The sequence below is a fragment of the Mesocricetus auratus genome, unplaced genomic scaffold (assembly GCF_017639785.1).
Source record: "Mesocricetus auratus isolate SY011 unplaced genomic scaffold, BCM_Maur_2.0 Super-Scaffold_6730, whole genome shotgun sequence".
In the NCBI taxonomy this organism is placed as follows: domain Eukaryota; kingdom Metazoa; phylum Chordata; class Mammalia; order Rodentia; family Cricetidae; genus Mesocricetus; species Mesocricetus auratus.
The window spans coordinates 17697327-17716927 of record NW_024429184.1 but is presented as its reverse complement, the minus strand read 5'-3'; the positions used below and the strand labels follow the sequence as shown (position 1 = coordinate 17716927).

The following is a 19601-nucleotide window of genomic DNA, read 5'->3' as shown; positions in this document are numbered from 1 at the left end:
AGTGTACGAGGAGGCCAGCAGAGGGCAGCAGATCCCGCCACCTGAGAACTGTAGTTACACATGTGCCTTCTAGAAAGCAGTCAAGGCTTTTAACCACCGATGCATCTCTTCAGCTAGAAGTCTCTTGATATGATGGCAGGGTAGTGGAGTGCAGAGGGGCCTGGCCAAGCAATAACAGTTTTACTCAGGTTGAGATTCCTGCTCTAGGGTTGTAAAAAGGACAGAAATGCTCTGAAATGATACATTGGGGAAAGCTGGTCACGAAAGGCAAAAACATCCCCTGGACCAGTGCAATGAGAACCAAGCAGTGAACACTGATTTACACATAGCAGGGGCTTAGGCTATCTACCAACAGGCCTTCCCATTGCTACTGATCAACTGCTTTCCCACCTGCAGGTGAACAGCATAGGATTAAATATTGGTTGTAAAACACAAACCCAAAATAGTAGCAGGCTTAAATACATAGAAATTAATCTTCCTCGGACAGATCTATGCAGACTGACAGCTTTGTGCTCCTTCTGCATTGTTACCCTATCACCTTCAGCCCGTCTCAAAGCACAAAGCAGCTGCTCTGGCTGCAACCATCATCTATATTCTAGACCACGGACACGGAAAGTGCACCACTTACCTCCAAAGACACCTCATGCAACACAGGCATAGTATGTTCATATCCCAATATCTAAAATAGCAACTCTTGGCCAGGTAAGAGCAAGGAGACTGAGAAATCTAATCCTAGTCTCTGTTAAAGTAAAAATCAGGAGTTAGTGTAGGAGGGGAAAGTGGATACTGGTGGCATCTGGAAGTTTCCATTTCAAGCAGCAAGTCTCTCTTACATAACACACAATACTCAGACCAACCACACATTTCCTCAGTGACCCTTCCTTCTCAGGACTCTATTTACTCCAAGGAATCACCAACAATAAAACTTGACAACTTGCCTGACACTCCCACTGGAAGAAATGAATAATTCCCTATTTACCCTGTGGTCTGAAATGTAACTGTGAGCCCCTAAAGACAAGGCAGTGGGGCTTTTTTTTTTTTTTTTTTTTTTTAGGGAAAAGGTGTTGGTGTGTTACTGAAGGCAGAAACCATGGCCATGCACATGCTAAGCAAACTACCACTGAACTACATGCATCTCCAGCCTTCCTAAAGACTGCCTATGGCGAGTTCCTCCGAGGCTGCGTGGGGCACGAAGACTGCTGATAGCCAGGTTTCCTATCTTGAGGGAGGACAATGCTGGAGTGATGAGGACACAGACAGGAGGGGTAAGGACTATGTGTGAGCTCCTGAGGTCCAGCTACCTTTCACCTTCCCAAAGCTGCATGCCGTAACTTGGCTGGTATCTTGACCAGTTATTTTTTTTCATTTTACATACCAACTCCAGTCTCCCCTCCCTTATCTTCTCCCATCCCCCTCCCTCTTGTCCAGTTTTTAAAAACTACTTTTATTTAATTAGTTTTTGGTTTTTCAAACAGGATTTTCCTGTATCATCCTGGCTTGTTCTGGAACTTATCTCTGTAGACCAGGCTGGCCTGGAACTCACAAATGCACCTGCCTCTGCCTCCTGAGTGCTGGGATTAAAGAAGTATGCCATGCTGACTGGCTTAATACTTTTATTTTTTGAGACAAGCTGGGTCTATACACAGATATTTGCCTATAAAAAGACTGTGGGTTCTGCTCATTTTTCTCTTTCACTCTCTTTGGAATTAAGCTCTTTTTCCATGTCCTGATCACCACATGGAGAAAGGCTTTTCAGAAGAGAGGGTCAGCAGTGATGGTGCCTCTGTAATCCCAGCACAGAAGGGTTACTATTTGATACCAGTCTGGGCCACATTGCAAACCCTTACCTTCAAAGATAAACACAGAAGGAAGAAAGGAAGGAAACGAAAGAAGAATGTAGCCGGGTGTTGGTGGCGCACGCCTTTAATCCCAGCACTCGGGAGGCAGAGGCAGGCGGATCTCTGTGAGTTCGAGGCCAGCCTGGTCTACAGAGTGAGTTCCGGGACAGCCTCCAAAGCCACAGAGAAACCCTGTCTCGAAAAACCAAAAAAAAAAAAAAAAAAAAAAAAAGAAGAAGAAGAATGTTGGGTGGATGGCTTGGCAATTAAAAGCACTGGCTGCTCTTGCAGAGGACCTGGGTTCAATTCCCAGCACCCACATGGCAGCTCACAACTGTCTGTAACTCCAGTCCCAGGGGATCTGATGCCCCTTTCTGGCCGCTGCAGTCACCAGGCACACACATGGTGCACAGACATGCATGCAGTCAAAACCCCTACACACACTACATGTGAAGGTTTTAAGACGCACACAGCTTTGTCATAGCTTTGCCATTCTTTCCCATTTCCTCCTCCTCTTTACTATGTGAGCATTAGATCACTAATACCTGCCAAGAACAGTATCTAGTGCTAAGTAACTGTGTGATCAGGTGTGTGTAGGGGCTAGAAGACAACCTCAGGCTTTGTTCAAGAGCCTCCAGCCCTGTTTATTCTTTTTAAAACAGTGTCTCCCAGAGCTACACTGGCTGGCCAGTGAGCCCCCAGAATCAGCCTGTCTAGTGCTAGGATTATAAATACGTGCCACGACTCTCAGTTTTAAAAACATGGGTTTGAGTATCAAGCCCAGGTCCCCCTGCTTGTGTGACAAACACTTTACCTACTGGCTCTCTCCCCAGCCCCAAGGTAACTTCTTGTTAACTGTGACCCAGGGCCAAACAGCTGCCACAGAAAACAGACAGTGGACTGGTCCAGCAGAGTTGGGAATGGACTGGGTTGGGCCCTATCTACCTGTTTACCTCTACTACCACCAGGTCAGATGTCTTTCCTACCCAATCCTAAGTCTCTGAGACTTGAGTGAAGCCCTCTTGAGTGAAGCCTGGAGGGGGGAGGAGGAGCCTGTTGAAAGTCTGTCTCCTGAATACAATAAAAAATGAGCTGACAGAAACTGACTAGCTTAAAGGGATTCTAACACATAGAGTCACTCTCAGCTTCAAACATAAATGCTGACAAGCCACAAGTCCTTTCTTTCTCATACAAAAAATAAACACTATATACAGTCTTGTATACCTATAATTCAAGAATTCAGGAGGGAAAGGGTGACAAGTTCAAGACCAGCCTAGGCTGTATAGCAAGACTGTATCCAAAAAAGAGGGACACACACACAGGTGGGCGGACACAGAGAAAGAACATTCCAAATAACATACAACATATAAACTGGTTTTAAAAGCAATGGAGGAGCTGAGAGGTGGCTTAGCAGGGGAGAGCACCGACTGCTATTCCGGAGGGGCGAGCACCCATATGACAGCTGATACTATCTCTTGTTCCAGTTCCAAGGGCATATGACGTCTTCCTCTGGCCTCCATGGGCACAGCCCGCACACAGCACACGGGCATACATATATGCAAAACACTCATATGCACAAGATAAAAATAACGTAAAACTATTAAAAAACAAACAAAAGCAGCAACCACAAACAATGGAAGTGGACGTCCACAGCATCAACAGGAGTAGCCTGAAGGAAACCTAGAGTTCAGAGGGTATGGATAACAGAAGTTGCCAGGGGGTTCACCCCTACTGCATACATTCCCACTACCCTGTGCCTTTCTAATCCACGGTTTTGAACTGGTTTCAGGCAGAGACCCAGTTGCCACTGGGTTCTTAACAGTAACAGTCCATAGACTTGTTTGGGGGCAAGAGCATCCACATACTAATCACAGGGCCCATCTTAGAATAGCACCTTGACGCCAGGTAGTGGTGGCACAAGCCTTTAGTCCCAGCACTCCGGAGGCAGAGGAAGGTGGATCTCTGTGAATTTGAAGCCAGCCTGGTCTACAGAGTGAGCTCCAGGACAGCCAGGGCTACACAGAGAGACCCAGTCTCGAAACAAACAAAAGAATAGCACCTTCAGGAAAGGCATGGAGGCAGAAGCCTTTAGTCCCAACAAATGGGAGGCAGAGGCAGGCAGATCTCAGGTCCACATAGAGAATTTCAGGACAGCCAGAGCTACACAGTGAGGCCCTGTCTTAAAAACAAAACAAAACAAAACAAAAACAAAAAGGAGAAGAAGAAAAAGAAAAAGGAAATGTCACCTTGAAACCAAGGCCTGTGGCTGGGAAGGAACAGTGGGGGTTGAGGACAGGTCCTTAAAGCAACAATCCAGCCAGATGTTCTGAAATTAAGCTAAAGCAAGGCACTCTGGATTGTCCACATGTCAAACTTCTATCCAACATTCCTACCTAGATGATTCTGGTTTTACATCTACAAACTGAGACCACAAGGTCATGAATCTGAAAACTAGGGTGCTCTACAACCTGGGAACTAGTGCAGATGAACGTGCTCTTCCCAGCCCAGAATGTCAAGGGCTAGTAACCACTGGGCAGCAAGGCCTCTCTCCTAAAAAGGCAGCTGCTGCACAGCACAGCCATACAGAGCCAGAATGAGGAAGCAGGAACTCTACTTCAGGTTGCAAAGACAGTACTCTTTCATTGAGAACCGATGGAGGAGTAGGGAAATTGTCTTTTGGCCGGTTGCCTCTGGCAGCCCTGGAAAAACAAGCAGTTTCTGTTCCAGAGAGGACAGAGCTGTGAAGTTGCTCTTCAGGCCAGCACAGTCACTCTCTACCACACTTCATTCAGCAAGAGCAAAGTTTGTAGACTGCAGCCGCTGTGTCTCTTGGCAGATGTATTGTTCCACCGTGTCACATTCAGCTAGGAACACCTACAAGACAGACACAGACAGTAAAATTCAAGGCCCTCCTAGGACAAGCCAACCACTGCCCATACAAGGTTCTTTATTCAGCCATTCTGGGGAACCTGTAGATGAGGTCTAAACAGGTTGTGCAGGGATGGACATGGACTCCCAGGTTGGAGGGGGCAGGGATAGTGAAACGTTGGGCCAGGTTGCTGACTATGCCCCAAACCAATGACCTCCAAAAGGGGGCACTAGACACACCATTGGCCCTAACTGGAACTTTGCCAGCCCTATCTCCTATCCAGTGAACTTGCCCAAACTGATATATCAAATACACAGTGGCAAGAATTCCCTTCTTGGGTCCATGCTAATAAATAAACAATAACAATAGACCATGCCTCTTAGCACAGTTTTACACTACCCTGTTTTAAGCAGACACACACACACCAACACACTAAATATATTATAGCCTGTCATGGACTACCATATAACTCACTTACCTGAACCTTTTTTACCAAATTCTTCCTTTTTAGCCTGCTGTCTTTAAAATTTTCTGGTAGGACCTATGGAAAAAACAGTTCACACCAAACAATTGACATCCAAAGTGACAATGACAAGAGACATTGGAAATTCACACAATACATCCACAGGTCACTGTATAAGTAAGATGTGCACTTTCAGGCATCATTTCTCCCGGTCTGCATCCTATATGGCTCCTTTCATGGCTCTCGTTCCTATGAGTGCTCCCTCCCTTGGTTGCAAAGTCTGGAGTGTAACCTGATCTGAAACACAGATTTTGTTTTGTCACTGTGTCCTACATATGGACCTTCCATTGTTTTTTTTGGGGGGGGGGGAGTTGTTTGTTTAGTTGGTTTTGAGACAGGGTTACTCTGCATATCCCTGGCTGTCCTGGATATGATGAGGACCAGACTGGCTTTGAACTCACGGATATGCACCTGATTCTGCCTCCCGAGTGCTGGGATTAAAGGCCTGTGCCACCACCACCTGACTGTTTTGTTGTTTTTTAACCCCTCATTCACAACAGAATTCCAAGCCCAGAGAAATTCGCTCTCAAGTACGAAGCATCAAGCTAGAAATACCCTTACAGTCATCTGTTAAAGGCAATTCAACAGCCTCCCAAGATGTGGCTATGGTTGAAGAAATGTGGTAGTATAGAAATGAGCTTCCTTAACCACGAGATCAAAACTTGTTGGGTTCCAGGTTCATGATCACACATGCACGAACGCATGCATATTACAAGCCTCTGTGAATGCCTACAGGTCAGAAACTCCACATACTCACCCATAGCCTAGCATGCTAACCTACTTTCCTCCCTATCGCTGTGAGAAAACACCCTGATCAATTGGGGGAGAAACTTGAAGCAAAAAACATGGATGAAGGCTGGCTCACACTTAGTTTTCTTTCTAAGGTTCATTTATTTTAATGTTATGGGTGTTTTGCCTACAAGTATATCTACACCATAAGCATGTTTGATACTTAAAGAGGCCAGAAGAGGACACTGGATCCCCAGGAACTAGAGGTAAAGATGGTTGGGAGCCACAATGTGGGCTCTGGGAATCAAACCTAGGCTGTCTGGAAGAGCAACCAGTACTCTTAACCACTGAACCATCTCTCCAGCTCAAAGCTAGCTAGCTTTCTTACACAGCCCAGGATCATCTGTCTAGGGATGATGCAATCCATAATGGGCTATTTCAATTACCAAAACATCCTCACCCCCCCACATATGCCCATGACCACCCTAATCTATGTAATCCCTCAACTGAGAGGCACTTCTTATGTATCTCCAGACTGTGTTGACCATTCAAACTATCTAGAACACATAGTACCTGGCACACATGCTTAACATCCCCAAGTAACAGATTTTCCCAGGCAATACAAGTGTAATACTGATGGACTGAAATGCTGTCTTTGAAAACTAGTATCTCTAAGCTGAATATTTACTTACCATTGTGTCAATCTCCTCCAAGATCTTCATGAACTGCTCAATTGTGGCCTTTACTTTCCTATCAAGTTTGCAAAGAGCCTCTGCTTGAAATTCCTTAGCCAGAAAACCCTGTGAAGGAATAAGAATGATAGCAAGTGTTTGTTTTTAAAGATTTAGTTATTTATTATAAATACAGTTTCTGCCTGAGTGTATAACTGCAGGCCAGAAGAGGGCACCAGATCTCATTACGGATGGCTGTGAGCCACCAAGTGGTTGTTGGAAATTTTATTCAGGGCCTCTGGAGGAACAAACAACCAGTGCTCTTAACCACTGAGTCATCTCTCCAGCCATGCAAATGTTTCTTAAGACTCCTGGGATGGCCGGGCGTTGGTGGTGCACGCCTTTAATCCCAGCACTCCGAAGGCAGAGATAGGCAGATCTCTGTGAGTTCGAGGCCAGCTTGTTCTACAGAGCGAGTTCCAGGACGGCCTCCAAAACAATACAGAGAAACCCTGTCTCGAAAAACTAAAAAAAGAAAGAAAAAAAAAAAGACTCATGGAAAACCATGCCACTATACTGATGAAGTTACCCAGAGTTTACCATTGCTCTAATAAGCCAGGCTGAATCTCAGACCTTCAACCCTTGGGAAAATTAGAAATGCTGCTACCAGGCTACAGACTGCTCTTCCTCTTATGGTCCACTGGGGCTCTGAATGCCACTGAAGCCTAACTATAGTGTAGCCTTCAGTCACAAGTGTACACGTGCACATAGAGTCAGACAGACATTAAGAGTATAGACTTAAATGCTGGACATCGTGGCACAACATGTGGACATCAAAGGTTGACATGAGGTGCATTTGTTAAACACTTTCTGTTTGGTGAATAGGAACGGCCCCCATCTGTTAATATATTTGGATACTGAGTTGCTAGGAAGTGGCACCATTTGACAGGGATTAGGAGGTATGGCCTTGCTGGAGTAGGTATGGCCTTGTGGGAGGAAGTATATTGCTGGGCTTTGGGTTTTCAAATACTCAAGCCAGGCCCAATGTCTCACTCTTCCTGCTGCGTACAGATCCAGAAGTAGAACTCTCAGTTATTTCTCCAGCAACGTATCTGCAAGCTGCCATGCTTCCTGCCATAACAATGGACTAAACCGCTGAACTATAAGCCACCCCCAACTCTTTTCTTTTTAAGAGTTGCCATGGTCATGGTGTCTCTTCACAACAATAGGACATTGACTAGGATACTCTGCCTTAGCCGGGCAGTGGTGGTGCATACCTTTAATCCCAGCATTTGGGAGGCAGAGGCAGAATCTCTGTGAGTTCAAGGTCAGCCTGTTCTACAGAGCTAGAACTGTTAGGCCAGGATAGCTAGGACTGTTACCCAGAGAAATCATATGTCCAAAAAAAAAACCAAAGATACTCTGCCTTATTTTTATTTTTTGAGACAGAAATTTTACTGACCCTGGAGCCACCCAGTTTGGCTAGACTTCTTGGCAAGTGAGCGGCAGAAACGCTCTTGTCTTTGCCTCCCAGCACTGGAGTTCCGAATGTGTCATCATGTCAAGGTTCTACACGGATGCTGGACCCAGGTCCTGGCTGTGTGCCAAGCACTTTACCAACTGAGCCATATCCCCAACTTTGGCTTAAGATCTAAAACAAGTTAAACTTTCCATGTCTCAGTGCTCTCGGATTATGGGATGCGGAAGGGAAGATATGTAGACGCTCACATAACTTACGGCACAGGTAGATTCATACAGTAACAGAGGATGACTGTATTCATTTTAGTTTTGTTTTGAGACAGGGTCTCATGTAGTATAAGCTGCTCTAACTCACTGCTTAGTCAATGGTGCCCTTGAGCTCCTGATCCCCTGCCTCCTTCCACCTCAGAGGAGCTGGGATTACAGGTGTTCGCTTATTTTTATTAAACCACCTTGCTGTTTATTGACATCTCTAAGCCTAATGATCAGTTATTTAGTGGCTGAGTTGAAAAGCAGGAATTTCTGAGGATGGCTATCAAAACAGTGACAAATACATATTTTACAACACATAGCAAGAAGTTCAAAAATTACTCAGAAATCCAAACTTAATCCTATCAAAACCAATCACAACTATTCAAAAACGATTCATGTCTAATTGCATTCAAAGAAGCATCACATGTAACAGAAAAAAATTATTAGGTAAAATGACTGAGAATAGAAACTAGTTAGGTAAACCATGATATGCAATAAAATATGACTAATGTGGGAAGTCCTTTTGTGTATATGTCAATAAAGCACTGTTGGCCAATATGGAAGCAAGATAGGGTGGGACTAGGAGTCTAGGAGGATTCTGGGAGATGTAGTGAAGAGAATCGTCGTTATGTGATCCCTGGAAGAACGAACCAAGTCTGGGGTTCTCTGAAAGATAAGTCTTTATAAAATATATATTAGTAATTATGGGTTAATAATCAAGTTAGAGCTAGCCAATAAGAAACCAAAGAAAACGGCCAACAGTTTCATAATTGATATAGTGTCTTTGGGGACAGAAAGCGACAGCAGGACCCAGGCAGGAAGAGGACACGTTACATATGACCATTTTCAACGACAAAAGAAAATGTTATTTTTTTAATCAATAAAAGAACAATTTACCAAATGTATACATTATTGAAATTTTGATAATAAGACAAAAATATTTTCAGAGTGACAGTATCTCTGGGTCACAAGTACACACATGCAGGCAAAAAGCAGCAGTAAGAGCAGAGTTTAGGATATGATGGCCTGCTGTGAGTCTTTATCTGTATGTACATTTAAAACTCTCAGATAAGCACCACAATTATCATTTCTTTTTTTCCTTTTTTTTTTTGTTGTTGTTTGTCTGTTTTTTTTAGACAGGGTTTCTCTGTATAGCTCTGGCTTTCTTGGAACTCACTCTGTAGACAGGCTGCCTCTGCCTCTCCAGTCCTCGGATTAAAGATGTGGTTGCCACTGCCGAGCACAAACCAGTTTTATAATTAAAGCACAAAACAGGACTGGAGAGATGGCTCAGTGGATAAGAGCATATATTGCTCTTCTAGAGGACCTGAGCTATGTTCCCAGCACCCACATGGAGGCTAACAACTTCATGGAACTCCAGCTCTGGGAGAATCGGAAACCTCTGGTCTCTCTGGCCACCAGCACTCACACGCACATACCCCCCCCCACATAGTACATAATTTTAAAATGAAATAAATCTTTTTTTAAAAAGACACCCAGGTAGCAGTACCATACCACTAAATCCAGAGAATTCTTATAGATGAGTCACCTGCTGAATGCCAGAAAGTTCTTTATTCATCTCCTCCAGGCGGGTAGCTGTCTTCTCTACAGATACCTCCAAATCTTGCAGCTTCTTTAACTCGACCTCTTCCTCAGGGTTGCTCTAAGAATCAAAAGGAGGTCAGTAACCACAAAGGCCAGCTGCCTGTGTCGGAAGAAAATCTGACAGCACTGAGCTCAGCCACTCACTGAGGAGGACGGACCCAACCACTGATGCTTCTTGGAAAGCATGTCAAAGGTTAGACAAAAGATTGTCTGTCTACAAAGCCTAGTCCAGAGAATAGGAAGGCGTGTGGCACCCTGATGACCTACGCTCAGAGAACAGAGCCAATCCAAGGGTTCAGCCTCTGCCTTGGGCTGATCCCAACAGCCAGCCTAGAGTATAATCAAGGACTAGAGAGCACTCACTACTCTTCAGAGCACCTGGGTTCAGGCCCCAGCATCCACACAATGATTTACAATCCAACCCTCTTATGGCCTCCATGGGCAACAGACATGCACATAGTACACACACATACAAATGCAGGCAAAACACACATATACATAAATTATGTTAAATAAATCTTTACCGCGATCCTAAGAGGAACTATTATTACAGATAATGGAAGCTGGGGTTAATGCAGTAAAGAGACCTAAGATCCCAATGCCCAAAGGGGAACGTGCTAGAATCCAGATGCAGCTCCCTGTTCCTAACCAGCTCCAACAGAAACTCTCATAGTTTCTTCAAACTGAGACCACGGGTGCTGCCTGCTGCTCACACGGCTCTCCCCAACCCTTCAGCAACACATTCAGAACATTCTCCTTTCTCTCCCCCACAGCTGGCAGCTAGGGCCAGCAGCTGCCTGCTTTGTTACACTCCCCTAAACTGTTGATTCTTCTCTGTGGCCTCATCTCAAGTCCAGTCCTCTGGAGGCTCCGAATGGAGATCCGACTCTCCTTGCTTCCACTTAGCTCGTCCCTGCCTTCAACGGACTCAGCCCCCTCACTCTAAGTAAGAGCCCTTCTGGACGCAGCAATGCCACTGTGTCACAATGCAGGGTTGGGCACAGTATCCATCACGGCAGGAGCCACAGACAGCCCTCACCTGTCACCAACTAACTCTTTTTTGCCCCCTCAGTTCTTCAGTCTGAACCTTCCTACTCAAAGGGGGTTTTCTTCTCGTAGAATTCAATAAGAAGAGCAGTTAAAGGAAGGCAAATTCCTAAAACCTGAACAAGTTCTTGGGTGTAGTAGTATCTATAGCTCTAACAAAAAGCTCTCCTGAAAAGTCTACTTAAAACCTGATCCTGGAACATTTTAACTACACTGAGGATTCACCAAATATAAAAGCCACACCACTGAAGTAGCAGAGTAGTTCCTAATTCCTAGAGTGAAAATCCTAATCACCAGGGTAGAAATACACAAATAATGCAACAACCAAACTGGTCATCTTATCAGACCACGTATAAGGAGGCACGCCACCAGCGCTGGGTCTGGGTAAACACTGTGGTCTTTTTTTCAAGACAGGGTTTCTCTGTGTAGCCCTGGCTGTGCTGAAACTCAGTATGTAGATCAGGCTGGCCTCAAATGCAGAGATCCACCTGCCTCTGCCTCCCAAGTGCTGGAACTAAAGGTGTGCACCAGTACTTCCTGGCCAATTTGGCCTTTTATACAGAACTGTGTATGAAAGACTTTAGTCATTCAATTCTGAAGAATTCTGACAGAAAAAAACAATTTACCTTTTCTCCAATTAACATGACCCGGCAACCATTTTGTATTCCAAGTGTTGACAATGGTGTCTCCATTTCTTTCAGAGATTTTCCTGAAAAAAAAAAAAACAAAAAAACAAATAAAAAAAAAAAAAAACAAAGGTATGCCAAATTGTAACTTCTGGACATCACTGGAAATAGGCTTTGCAAATGTACATGAAGAAGAGGTGGGGTTAAAGCCCCACCACTAGCTGTGGAGCTATTGGCATTTAGTGGCTGTGGGAAAGAGACAATTTTCTTTAAGTGTGTGACTCCCGGTAGGTCCACCTCACTCCAGGCCACCACAAACTATATAATGATTAGTATAATTCATATAATAGATATATTTCTTTTTTTGTAAGATTTATTTATTTATTACATATACACCAGATTAAATTGTAGATGGCTGTGAGCCACCATGTGGTTGCTGGGAATTGAACTCAAGACCTCTGGAAGAGCAGTCATTGCTCTTAACCTCTGAGCCATCTCTCCAGCGCCCTGGATATATTTCTTTGAACATTTTTATTACTGTTTTATGTGTATAGGTATGCTGCTTGAATGTATGCTTATGCATCTTATGTGTGCCTGGTGCCAGCGGAGGCAAGATCCCCTGGAACTGGAGTCACTGACTAGTTTAGAGCCTCTATGTGGATGCTGGGAACTAAACCTAGGTCCTTTGGAAAAAAAGAGCCAGGGCTCTTAACTGCAAAAACATCTCTCCAGCCCCTAAAGGTTTTGTTTTAAGTGTTATTTTATTCTTACTTGTTTGTTTTAAGATAGGGTTTCCCTATGTAACCTGGCTGGTCTGGAACTCACAGAGATCCAACTGTCTCTGCCTCCCGAGTGCTGGTATTAAAGGCGTGTGCCACCACGGCCTGGTGATTGTATTTTTAATTCTGTGAATCTGTGTAAGTGTGTGGGTATGTTCATGTGGCTGCAGATGGCATTTCTTCAGCCCTAACAGATAATTTCTGTGATAAAATGTTTTATAGTCATGAAAGCTGTCTTCTCAGGACACTTCAATGATTGCTGGTAAACTTAATGTTATAAAAAAGAAAATGCCGGGCGGTGGTGGCGCACACCTTTAATCCCAGCACTCGGGAGGCAGAGGCAGGAGGATCGCTGTGAGTTCGAGGCCAGGCTGGACGACAGCCTCCAAAACAATACAGAGAAACCCTGCCTCGTAAAAACAAAAAAACAAAAAACAAAAAACAAAAAAAAAAAAAAAAAGAAAATGTGGGGGGGAGTGGGAGGAACTGTAGTTGGTTGTGTAAAATGAAAAAGAACCTTCTAAATAGATACAAAATTTCAAAGAAAATGTAAACTACATAGGCTAGGATAGGCTTAGTGGTTTGGTACAGGCCTAGCATGTATGATTGAGTAACATACCATTAAAACAGTAATAAGGAGCTTTATCCAGCGAACATTTTCTTCTTTGTGCTTTCTATCTTGAAACTTGATCTTCTCTTTCCACTCTCTGCCCTTCTCCCCACTCCCCCTCTCTCTGACAGAGCCTGACTATATTACCCAGGTGTACAGCTGGGATGAGTCTCCAGATTACTAGGATCATAGGTTGTGCTACTATATCCAACTTTGAAAGATAAGTTTCTATTGTCTTTATAATTCAGAAATTAAGATATTTGAAAAGAAAAAGACAGCCAGGCGTTGGTGGCGCTTACCTTTATTCCCAGCACTCGGGAGGCAGAGGCAGGTGGATCTCTGAGTTTGAGACCAGCCCGGTCTACTGAGCAGGTTCCAGGACAGGGTCCAAAACAATATAGAGAAACCCTGCCTCAAAAAATTAAAAAAAAGAAAAAGAAAAAAGAAAAAAACATGGAGCATGGTTGTACATATCACATGGCCAGTTCCAAGATGGCTTGGACTAGAAGAAGCTATTACACTCCCATCAAGAAAAAGGCAAAACATTTCCTTTTACTAAAGTTATACCCCTGCCATAATGTTCATTATTAAATTCGTTACAATGACGGAAACCTAATGAGATAAATCTGGCCCTATCATGTACCAAAATAATGGGTTCCTATAAGAGTGGGAAGGCAGAGGATAGGGAGGGGCGGGAGGAGCTAGTGCCTCAGAAATCAGCATCAGCATCACCTGACACACTCTGCCCAGCGTGATGTTACATTAAGTACTGGCAGCAGAAGGATCTCTGCTATCATACTAACAGAAATCAGACATTAGGAAACTAAGGTAACATTACTTAATAGTATCTTCGATACAATCATGCAGAAATATAATGGGGAAAGGATCTAGCCTAGCCAGAGAAGACTGTCCATATGTTCCCTCAAAAAAAAAAAAAAATGACATTTAGCTGGGCGTTCGTGGTGCACACTTTTAATCCCAGCACTCGGGAGGCAGAGGCAGGTGGGTCTCTGAGTTCGAGGCCAGCCTGGTCTACAGAGCTAGTTCCAGGACAGCCTCCAAAGCAATACAGAGAAACCCTGTCTCGAAAAACCAGTCGACATTTCTGTCATGTTACTCCAAACCTGATACTTATCTAGACATTTGAAAGTTTTAGAAGCAGGACCTTAATAAATATCTGTTGAATGAATGAAAGAAAACAGTTCTGGTCTGAAAACTGAAAGATGGAGAGATAGCTCAGTGGTCAAGTTACTCTCACAGAGCACCAGGGTTCAGGTCCCAGTACCCACATGGTGGCTCACAACCATCTGTAACTCTAGTTCCAAAGAAGCTGACATCTGCTGGCCTTTGTGGGCACTGCATAAACATGGTACACAGACATGTGTGCAGGCAAAACACCCATGCACACATACACACACAGAAAACTCAAAGTCACCATTAGGTAGGACTAAGCAATTTAAAGTCTGACCTTACTGGGGTGGTGGTGGCGCATGCCTTTAATCCTAGCACTCAGGAGGCCAACCAGGTCTATAGAGTGAGTTCCAGGCCAGCCAAAACTACACAGAGAAATCCTGTCTCAGAAAAACCAAAATAAACAAATAAATAAATGAAATCTGTCCTTTAGCCATAACCACTCAAAAATGAATGAGAAACACCTACCCTTAAATATGAGCTTCTGAAAAGGTATCGGAACCCCTGTGGCCTCTTCAACAAGCTGCGCTAGGTCTTGGACAACTGGTTCACTAAGACCCTGCTGTGGGGTAACAAGAAGTTCATACCGCTCATTGCCTGGAGAGAAAGAACAGAATTCAATGAAGATAATTCCCATACACCTAAAAATGAGCTGATGTTTTCTTATGGAGATGAGGATTGAATTCAGTGCCTTGGGCTTGCTGGGAAGCATTTTACTACTGAGCTATGTCCCCACCTAGAGACACATTTGCATTCAAGGCACAGCTCATATGCTACCTATCACAAAGCTCTCCTTTGGGGACCTTCTCAAAGATTTGTTTCCTCTAACATTAAAAAAAAAACTAATATAACGATAGCTGACATTTTGTGTAAGCATAGGTAATGAGCTGTGCAAGACTTGTTCCATACAACATCTTAAAACCCCAGGACAACACCATAAAACAGGTATCAGTTTAATTAAGACTTGTTTGGGGAAACCTTCAACTGCCAGGGCCAGAATCTGCCCTTTCCAAAGTCCACATTTTCCATCAGGAGCTGCCTGTTTCCTGTGGTCTGACTGCCCGATTGTCTTTATGGCATTGGTCTTCTGGTGGTGGTCCCTGACTCACCAGCAAGGGACTGTTTCCCTCCACATCTTTCTTACCGGGCACACCTAAGTAGACCATAATTAGTGCTTAGTAAAGACGAATGAATGAAGCCATTTCTAAAGCACAGGTGGCCAATTCTTTTCTAAGTAGGTGAAGTGCTTATTAGACCACTCTCCCAATTGACCCAGGGTCAGAAGAAGCCCTAGTTCCCATCTGTGCTTCGCAGATCAGAAATCAGAGGCCTTAAGAAAGAGATGTCCATCTCAAGGTCACTTAAAGCTGGACACAGAAACATGTTTCCAGACGGCAAAGTATGTGGATCTTTCCTAACTAACTGGTAGTAAGGAAACCTCACGGATTCCGCTTTCTCCAGTGTTTGGTTCTGTGTTAATTTCACCAAGTGTCCAGAAAGCAACTGTTGGACTCCCCCCCACCCACTGAACGCGCGGTTCTGTGACATCCAGTACAGAAAGTACTCAGTAAGTGATGAACAGCCCGACCATACACCAAGTTCAGACTCACTATAAAAGTTCTACATACAAAATGTCCAAATACAAGACTGACACACTCAACTACGCTTCCAAAATAGAAAAGCTAACAAATATCCAGGGACAAAACACATTGGCCACACAAAAAGATGTCCTGACACCAGCCCCAGGCCAAAACCCATGCCAAACCCACGGATCCCAACCCGACCTATGAAGCCCACTCTGGTGCTCACTGTGGGTGACGGTCACACTGAGCCCGGGTGTTTCCATTTCCTCCGTCTGAACCATCTGCTCAATCTGGGCCAAGCTCTCGGTCTGGGTCACCTCTTCGGCCATGATCACCTCCTCGGTCTGGGTCGCCTCCTCGATCTTGATCACCTCCTCCACCTGGGGCACCTCCTGGGTTCCGGCCACTTTCTTGCTGCGGGTCACTTTCTTACCCCTGGTCAACTCCCTGCTGTGAGCCACCTTCTCGCTCTGAGCAGAGCGGGGACGGACTTTCTTCTTCACCCGCGGCCTGCAAGCGCCGGCGGCGGCGCCCCCGGTGGATCGGTCATGCCCGCTGGCTACACTGCGGACAGATGAATGCTGAGAGGGAGGCGAACCGCGCTCGGCCCGGGGCTCCGACTGGAGCGGCTCCCGGCTGGGCCGAGAGGCGCGCAGCCGGGGTCCCAGCGGCTCCCGGTTCCCTCGCAGTCTCCGAGGGCCGCTGCGATCCGCCAGGCCAGCGTTTGTTCACCGCCCAGCGGTGGCAGCCGAGCGCGCAGTCATGCAATCCCGCCCTACTACTTACTCACCGTCTCCGCCCCATCTGCTCGCCACGCCCTCGGAACTGACCCCGCTCCAGGCCCCGCCCTATCCGCCCAGCCGCTTCTAGGCCCCACCCACTCCGCCGAAGCACCGCCCCTTCCCTCTCTAAGGCCCGCCTCCAGAGGTCTTTCCGCCTCTCCCAGAGCTCCGCGCTCCTTCTCCGGAAGGAGGAGCTGAAAACCCGGAAAAAAGATCGGGAAACTCCAGCGAGCACTCTGCGCTTGCGCATGGGGGGGCCGGAAACTGAAACCGGAGCGACAACGCTTCCGTTTCTGGTTTTCCCTCAGTGTTTGGGTTTTTTCGCCGCCGGCCAAGATGAACCGATTCTTCGGAAAAGCAAAACCCAAGGCTCCGCCGCCCAGCTTGACTGACTGCATTGGGACGGTGGGCATTTGACTTTGTATACCTAGACTCAACTCCGATCGTCCCATCCCGAATTCCTACTCCATCCCATTCCTGGTTCCGGCCCATTATATCGGAGTCTTGTCCATCCCCACCCCTCTCGTCCCCGATTTCCAGGTCATTGCTGACCCCGCAAGCCGGAGACACTGACTCCCTCATTACCTCATCCTTACTGCACTCAAAGCCCTTTCTGACGCCCCCTGCGTCCCATCGCTTCTTGCTTGCTTTGGTCCTCACGTTACAACCTTCCCAACCTTGATCCGTACACCTCACTCCGTCTAGCCTGGTCTTTTACCAATTCAGTTTTCATTTCTCTTCTCTCACCCACATCAGGGTGAACACTCTGTACCTTAGTCTTGGATCTGAGTAGCACAAGATTCTGAACCTTGGTCCCTGCAGATTAAAGACCTGATTTCGGAAAAGGCATTAGATCTCGTCTTAGCCTGTATCCACTGCCTCATTCCATACAACATTATGTTGAGTCCTCAAACTGACTATTCTCCCATTTGGAAAATCTCAATCAACCCAGTAATTACCAAATTGTTTTTCTCGAGGGAGAGCTGCGATATCAGAATCTGGGACATGGGAAAGAATTTAGGAAATCCTTCCAATGATTCTGGCTTACCCTTAAGTAAACCTCTATTTTCCACAACCTTCCTTTTGTTTTCTTCATCCATATTCCTTGCTCTCCTGCCCCTTTCTGTGTAAATATATTACGATAATTACCACTGCATTTGACATTTTCCTCCAAGGTGGATAGCAGGGCAGAATCCATTGACAAAAAAATTTCCCGGTTGGATGCTGAGCTAGTGAAATATAAGGATCAAATCAAGAAGATGAGAGAGGGCCCTGCCAAGGTAAGGTCGGTGTTAACTGTTGTAGTTAGTACTGTGTAGGAATGGAAAAAGTACGCACAATCTGGCAAGGACAAAATGCATGTGAGGATGTATTCTTCAGGGAAGAGAGTGCAGCCAGGTACAAAAGGGGGGGGTTAATATGGTATATGGAAGGTGCTGATCACATGTCCTGAAGCATATAATGAGAATTACTTAGCGTACTTTACAGAATGGAGGGTTTGGTTGTGCTCAGAATCTGGGTGTGGTCAGGCTAGTCAGGCTGGTCGGGCTGGGAAAAAGTACAGAATTAGCATGTAAGACCAGTGTTCTAATATTATCAGTAAGTAGATTATGGATGTATAGATCTTTTTCCCCCCAACTCTTTAACTTATTAACAATGTGACCAGTACCTCACTCAGCCTCGATTTTCTCATCTGTTACTTGAAAATAACACGTACATTGTAGTGTGAGGATTAAATAGCGAGCCGCCTACATGGTGCTATGTGTAGAATGTAGTAGTGTTTGATAAATTTGCAGGAAGAACCAACAGGGGAAACAAAGGTGTAGCGGTTCTCAGCTTCCAAAAAGGAGAGATTGGTGGGGTTGTTGTGAACTGTTTCTAGCATGAGGACATGAAAGAGATTGAACATGTTCTGTTTATGTTGAAGGCAACTGGATATACACTGGGCACCATTGGGGCTGAAAGTGGACATAAAATGCATCAGGAAAAGGGAGAGTGGGTCAGGATTCTGAGATGTTGGGTGCAAAGGGTGCTAAGGCTTACCACCTAGACAGTTACCTGTGCTTGGAGGGGAAGAATAGACTCAAGGAGCCTCTGTGCCTACCTTTTTAAAGAAGAAGCAAGTAGGTATAGGAGTTTTAGCATGGGGGGGCACTTCTATATATGTTCGTTCCCCTTTTCATTAAATCTGTTTTTCTCCTCAGAACATGGTCAAACAGAAAGCCCTGAGGGTTTTAAAGCAAAAGCGGATGTAAGTCATATGCACCATCTCCTTTCTAAGAACAGTTAAGCCAAAAGCAAAGAGGTCTTCGTTCCTTCTGGCTTTCATATCGTTTTCTATGTACTCTTGATTTCATTTCCAATTTATGATCTTTTGGGTTTGTTTATGAAGTTAAGGATGCTAAGTATTTGTTCTCTCTCACCAGAAGAAGTGTAAAGGTCCACAGTTTGTTTTCATTTACTATTTCCCAGTGTTTTTGCAAAACCCAGTTAACTATCTGGTATTTACCCCTGTAGACTGCTCAGTCTGTGAGATCATCTGTGTAGAAGCTAGGTATAATCAGCTTGTAGGAAACCAGAAAAATTGTTGACAGCTTTGTCCCAATTTTAAAATTACTTTGTAATATATCAGATGCTGTCTTTCTTTTTTTTTATATTAAATCACATTAGAAAAAACTAATAATGCCTACAATAGCCAAAATGTGTTACAACTATTACTTTCTTAGTGGCAATTGGTTTTATTTATTTTTAAAAATATTTTTATTTTATTTGCATTGGTGTTTTCCAGGGATTTATAGTTACAGACAGTTGTGAGCTGCCATGTGGGTGCTGGGAATTGAACCTGTGTCCTCTAGAAGAGCAGTCAGTGCTCTTAACCACTAATCTGTCTCTCCAGATCAGCACCTGGTTTTAAAGTATTACGTTTTTCTTATAGAAGAAATACAATTTGGCTTCCATGGCCTAGGCCTGTATTCCTAGCACTTGGGAGGTAGCCGAAGAAGGACCAGAAGCCTACA

General features: G+C 44.9%; 2 protein-coding genes across 4 annotated transcripts in view; one reads left to right on the top strand and one right to left on the bottom strand.

The window, feature by feature from the left end:
* Window positions 1-4452: 4452 nt before the first annotated feature.
* Bag1 (BAG cochaperone 1) lies at window positions 4453-17206 on the bottom strand. 3 transcript variants are annotated; one of them, XM_040740156.1, is made up of 8 exons: window positions 17012-17206; window positions 16029-16366; window positions 14688-14816; window positions 11640-11722; window positions 9911-10024; window positions 6652-6759; window positions 5186-5248; window positions 4453-4712 (listed from the first exon to the last, which is right to left on the bottom strand). In XM_040740156.1, exons 1-8 carry the CDS (start codon window positions 17164-17166, stop codon window positions 4623-4625), a joined length of 1080 nt encoding a protein of 359 aa, XP_040596090.1. In that variant the 5' UTR covers window positions 17167-17206; the 3' UTR covers window positions 4453-4622. The 3 variants fall into 3 exon arrangements, with proteins under 3 accessions (XP_040596090.1, XP_040596092.1, XP_040596096.1); XM_040740158.1 differs by having other exon boundaries at window positions 16029-16361; window positions 17012-17135; XM_040740162.1 differs by lacking the exon at window positions 17012-17206 and adding an exon at window positions 16593-16680.
* Chmp5 (charged multivesicular body protein 5) overlaps window positions 16800-19601 on the top strand; it is a 16389-nt gene continuing 13587 nt past the window's right edge. Inside the window, exons 1-3 of the mRNA XM_005078856.4 lie at window positions 16800-16989; window positions 17760-17864; window positions 18789-18835. Of these exons, the coding sequence (XP_005078913.1) occupies window positions 16921-16989; window positions 17760-17864; window positions 18789-18835 (221 nt within the window). The 5' untranslated portion in view covers window positions 16800-16920. The remainder of the gene's footprint in view (window positions 16990-17759; window positions 17865-18788; window positions 18836-19601) is intronic.

Coding starts and splice junctions, on each gene's coding strand:
- Bag1 (XM_040740156.1), bottom strand. CDS start 17,166: ATGAGGGAGTCAGTGTCTCCGGCTTGCGGGGTCAGCAATGACCTGGAA. Junction 6,760..9,910: donor AACTTTCTGGCATTCAGCAG/GTGACTCATCTA, acceptor ATTCCTTCACAG/GGTTTTCTGGCTAAGGAATT. Junction 4,713..5,185: donor ATTTGGTAAAAAAGGTTCAG/GTAAGTGAGTTA, acceptor TCTGTCTTGTAG/GTGTTCCTAGCTGAATGTGA.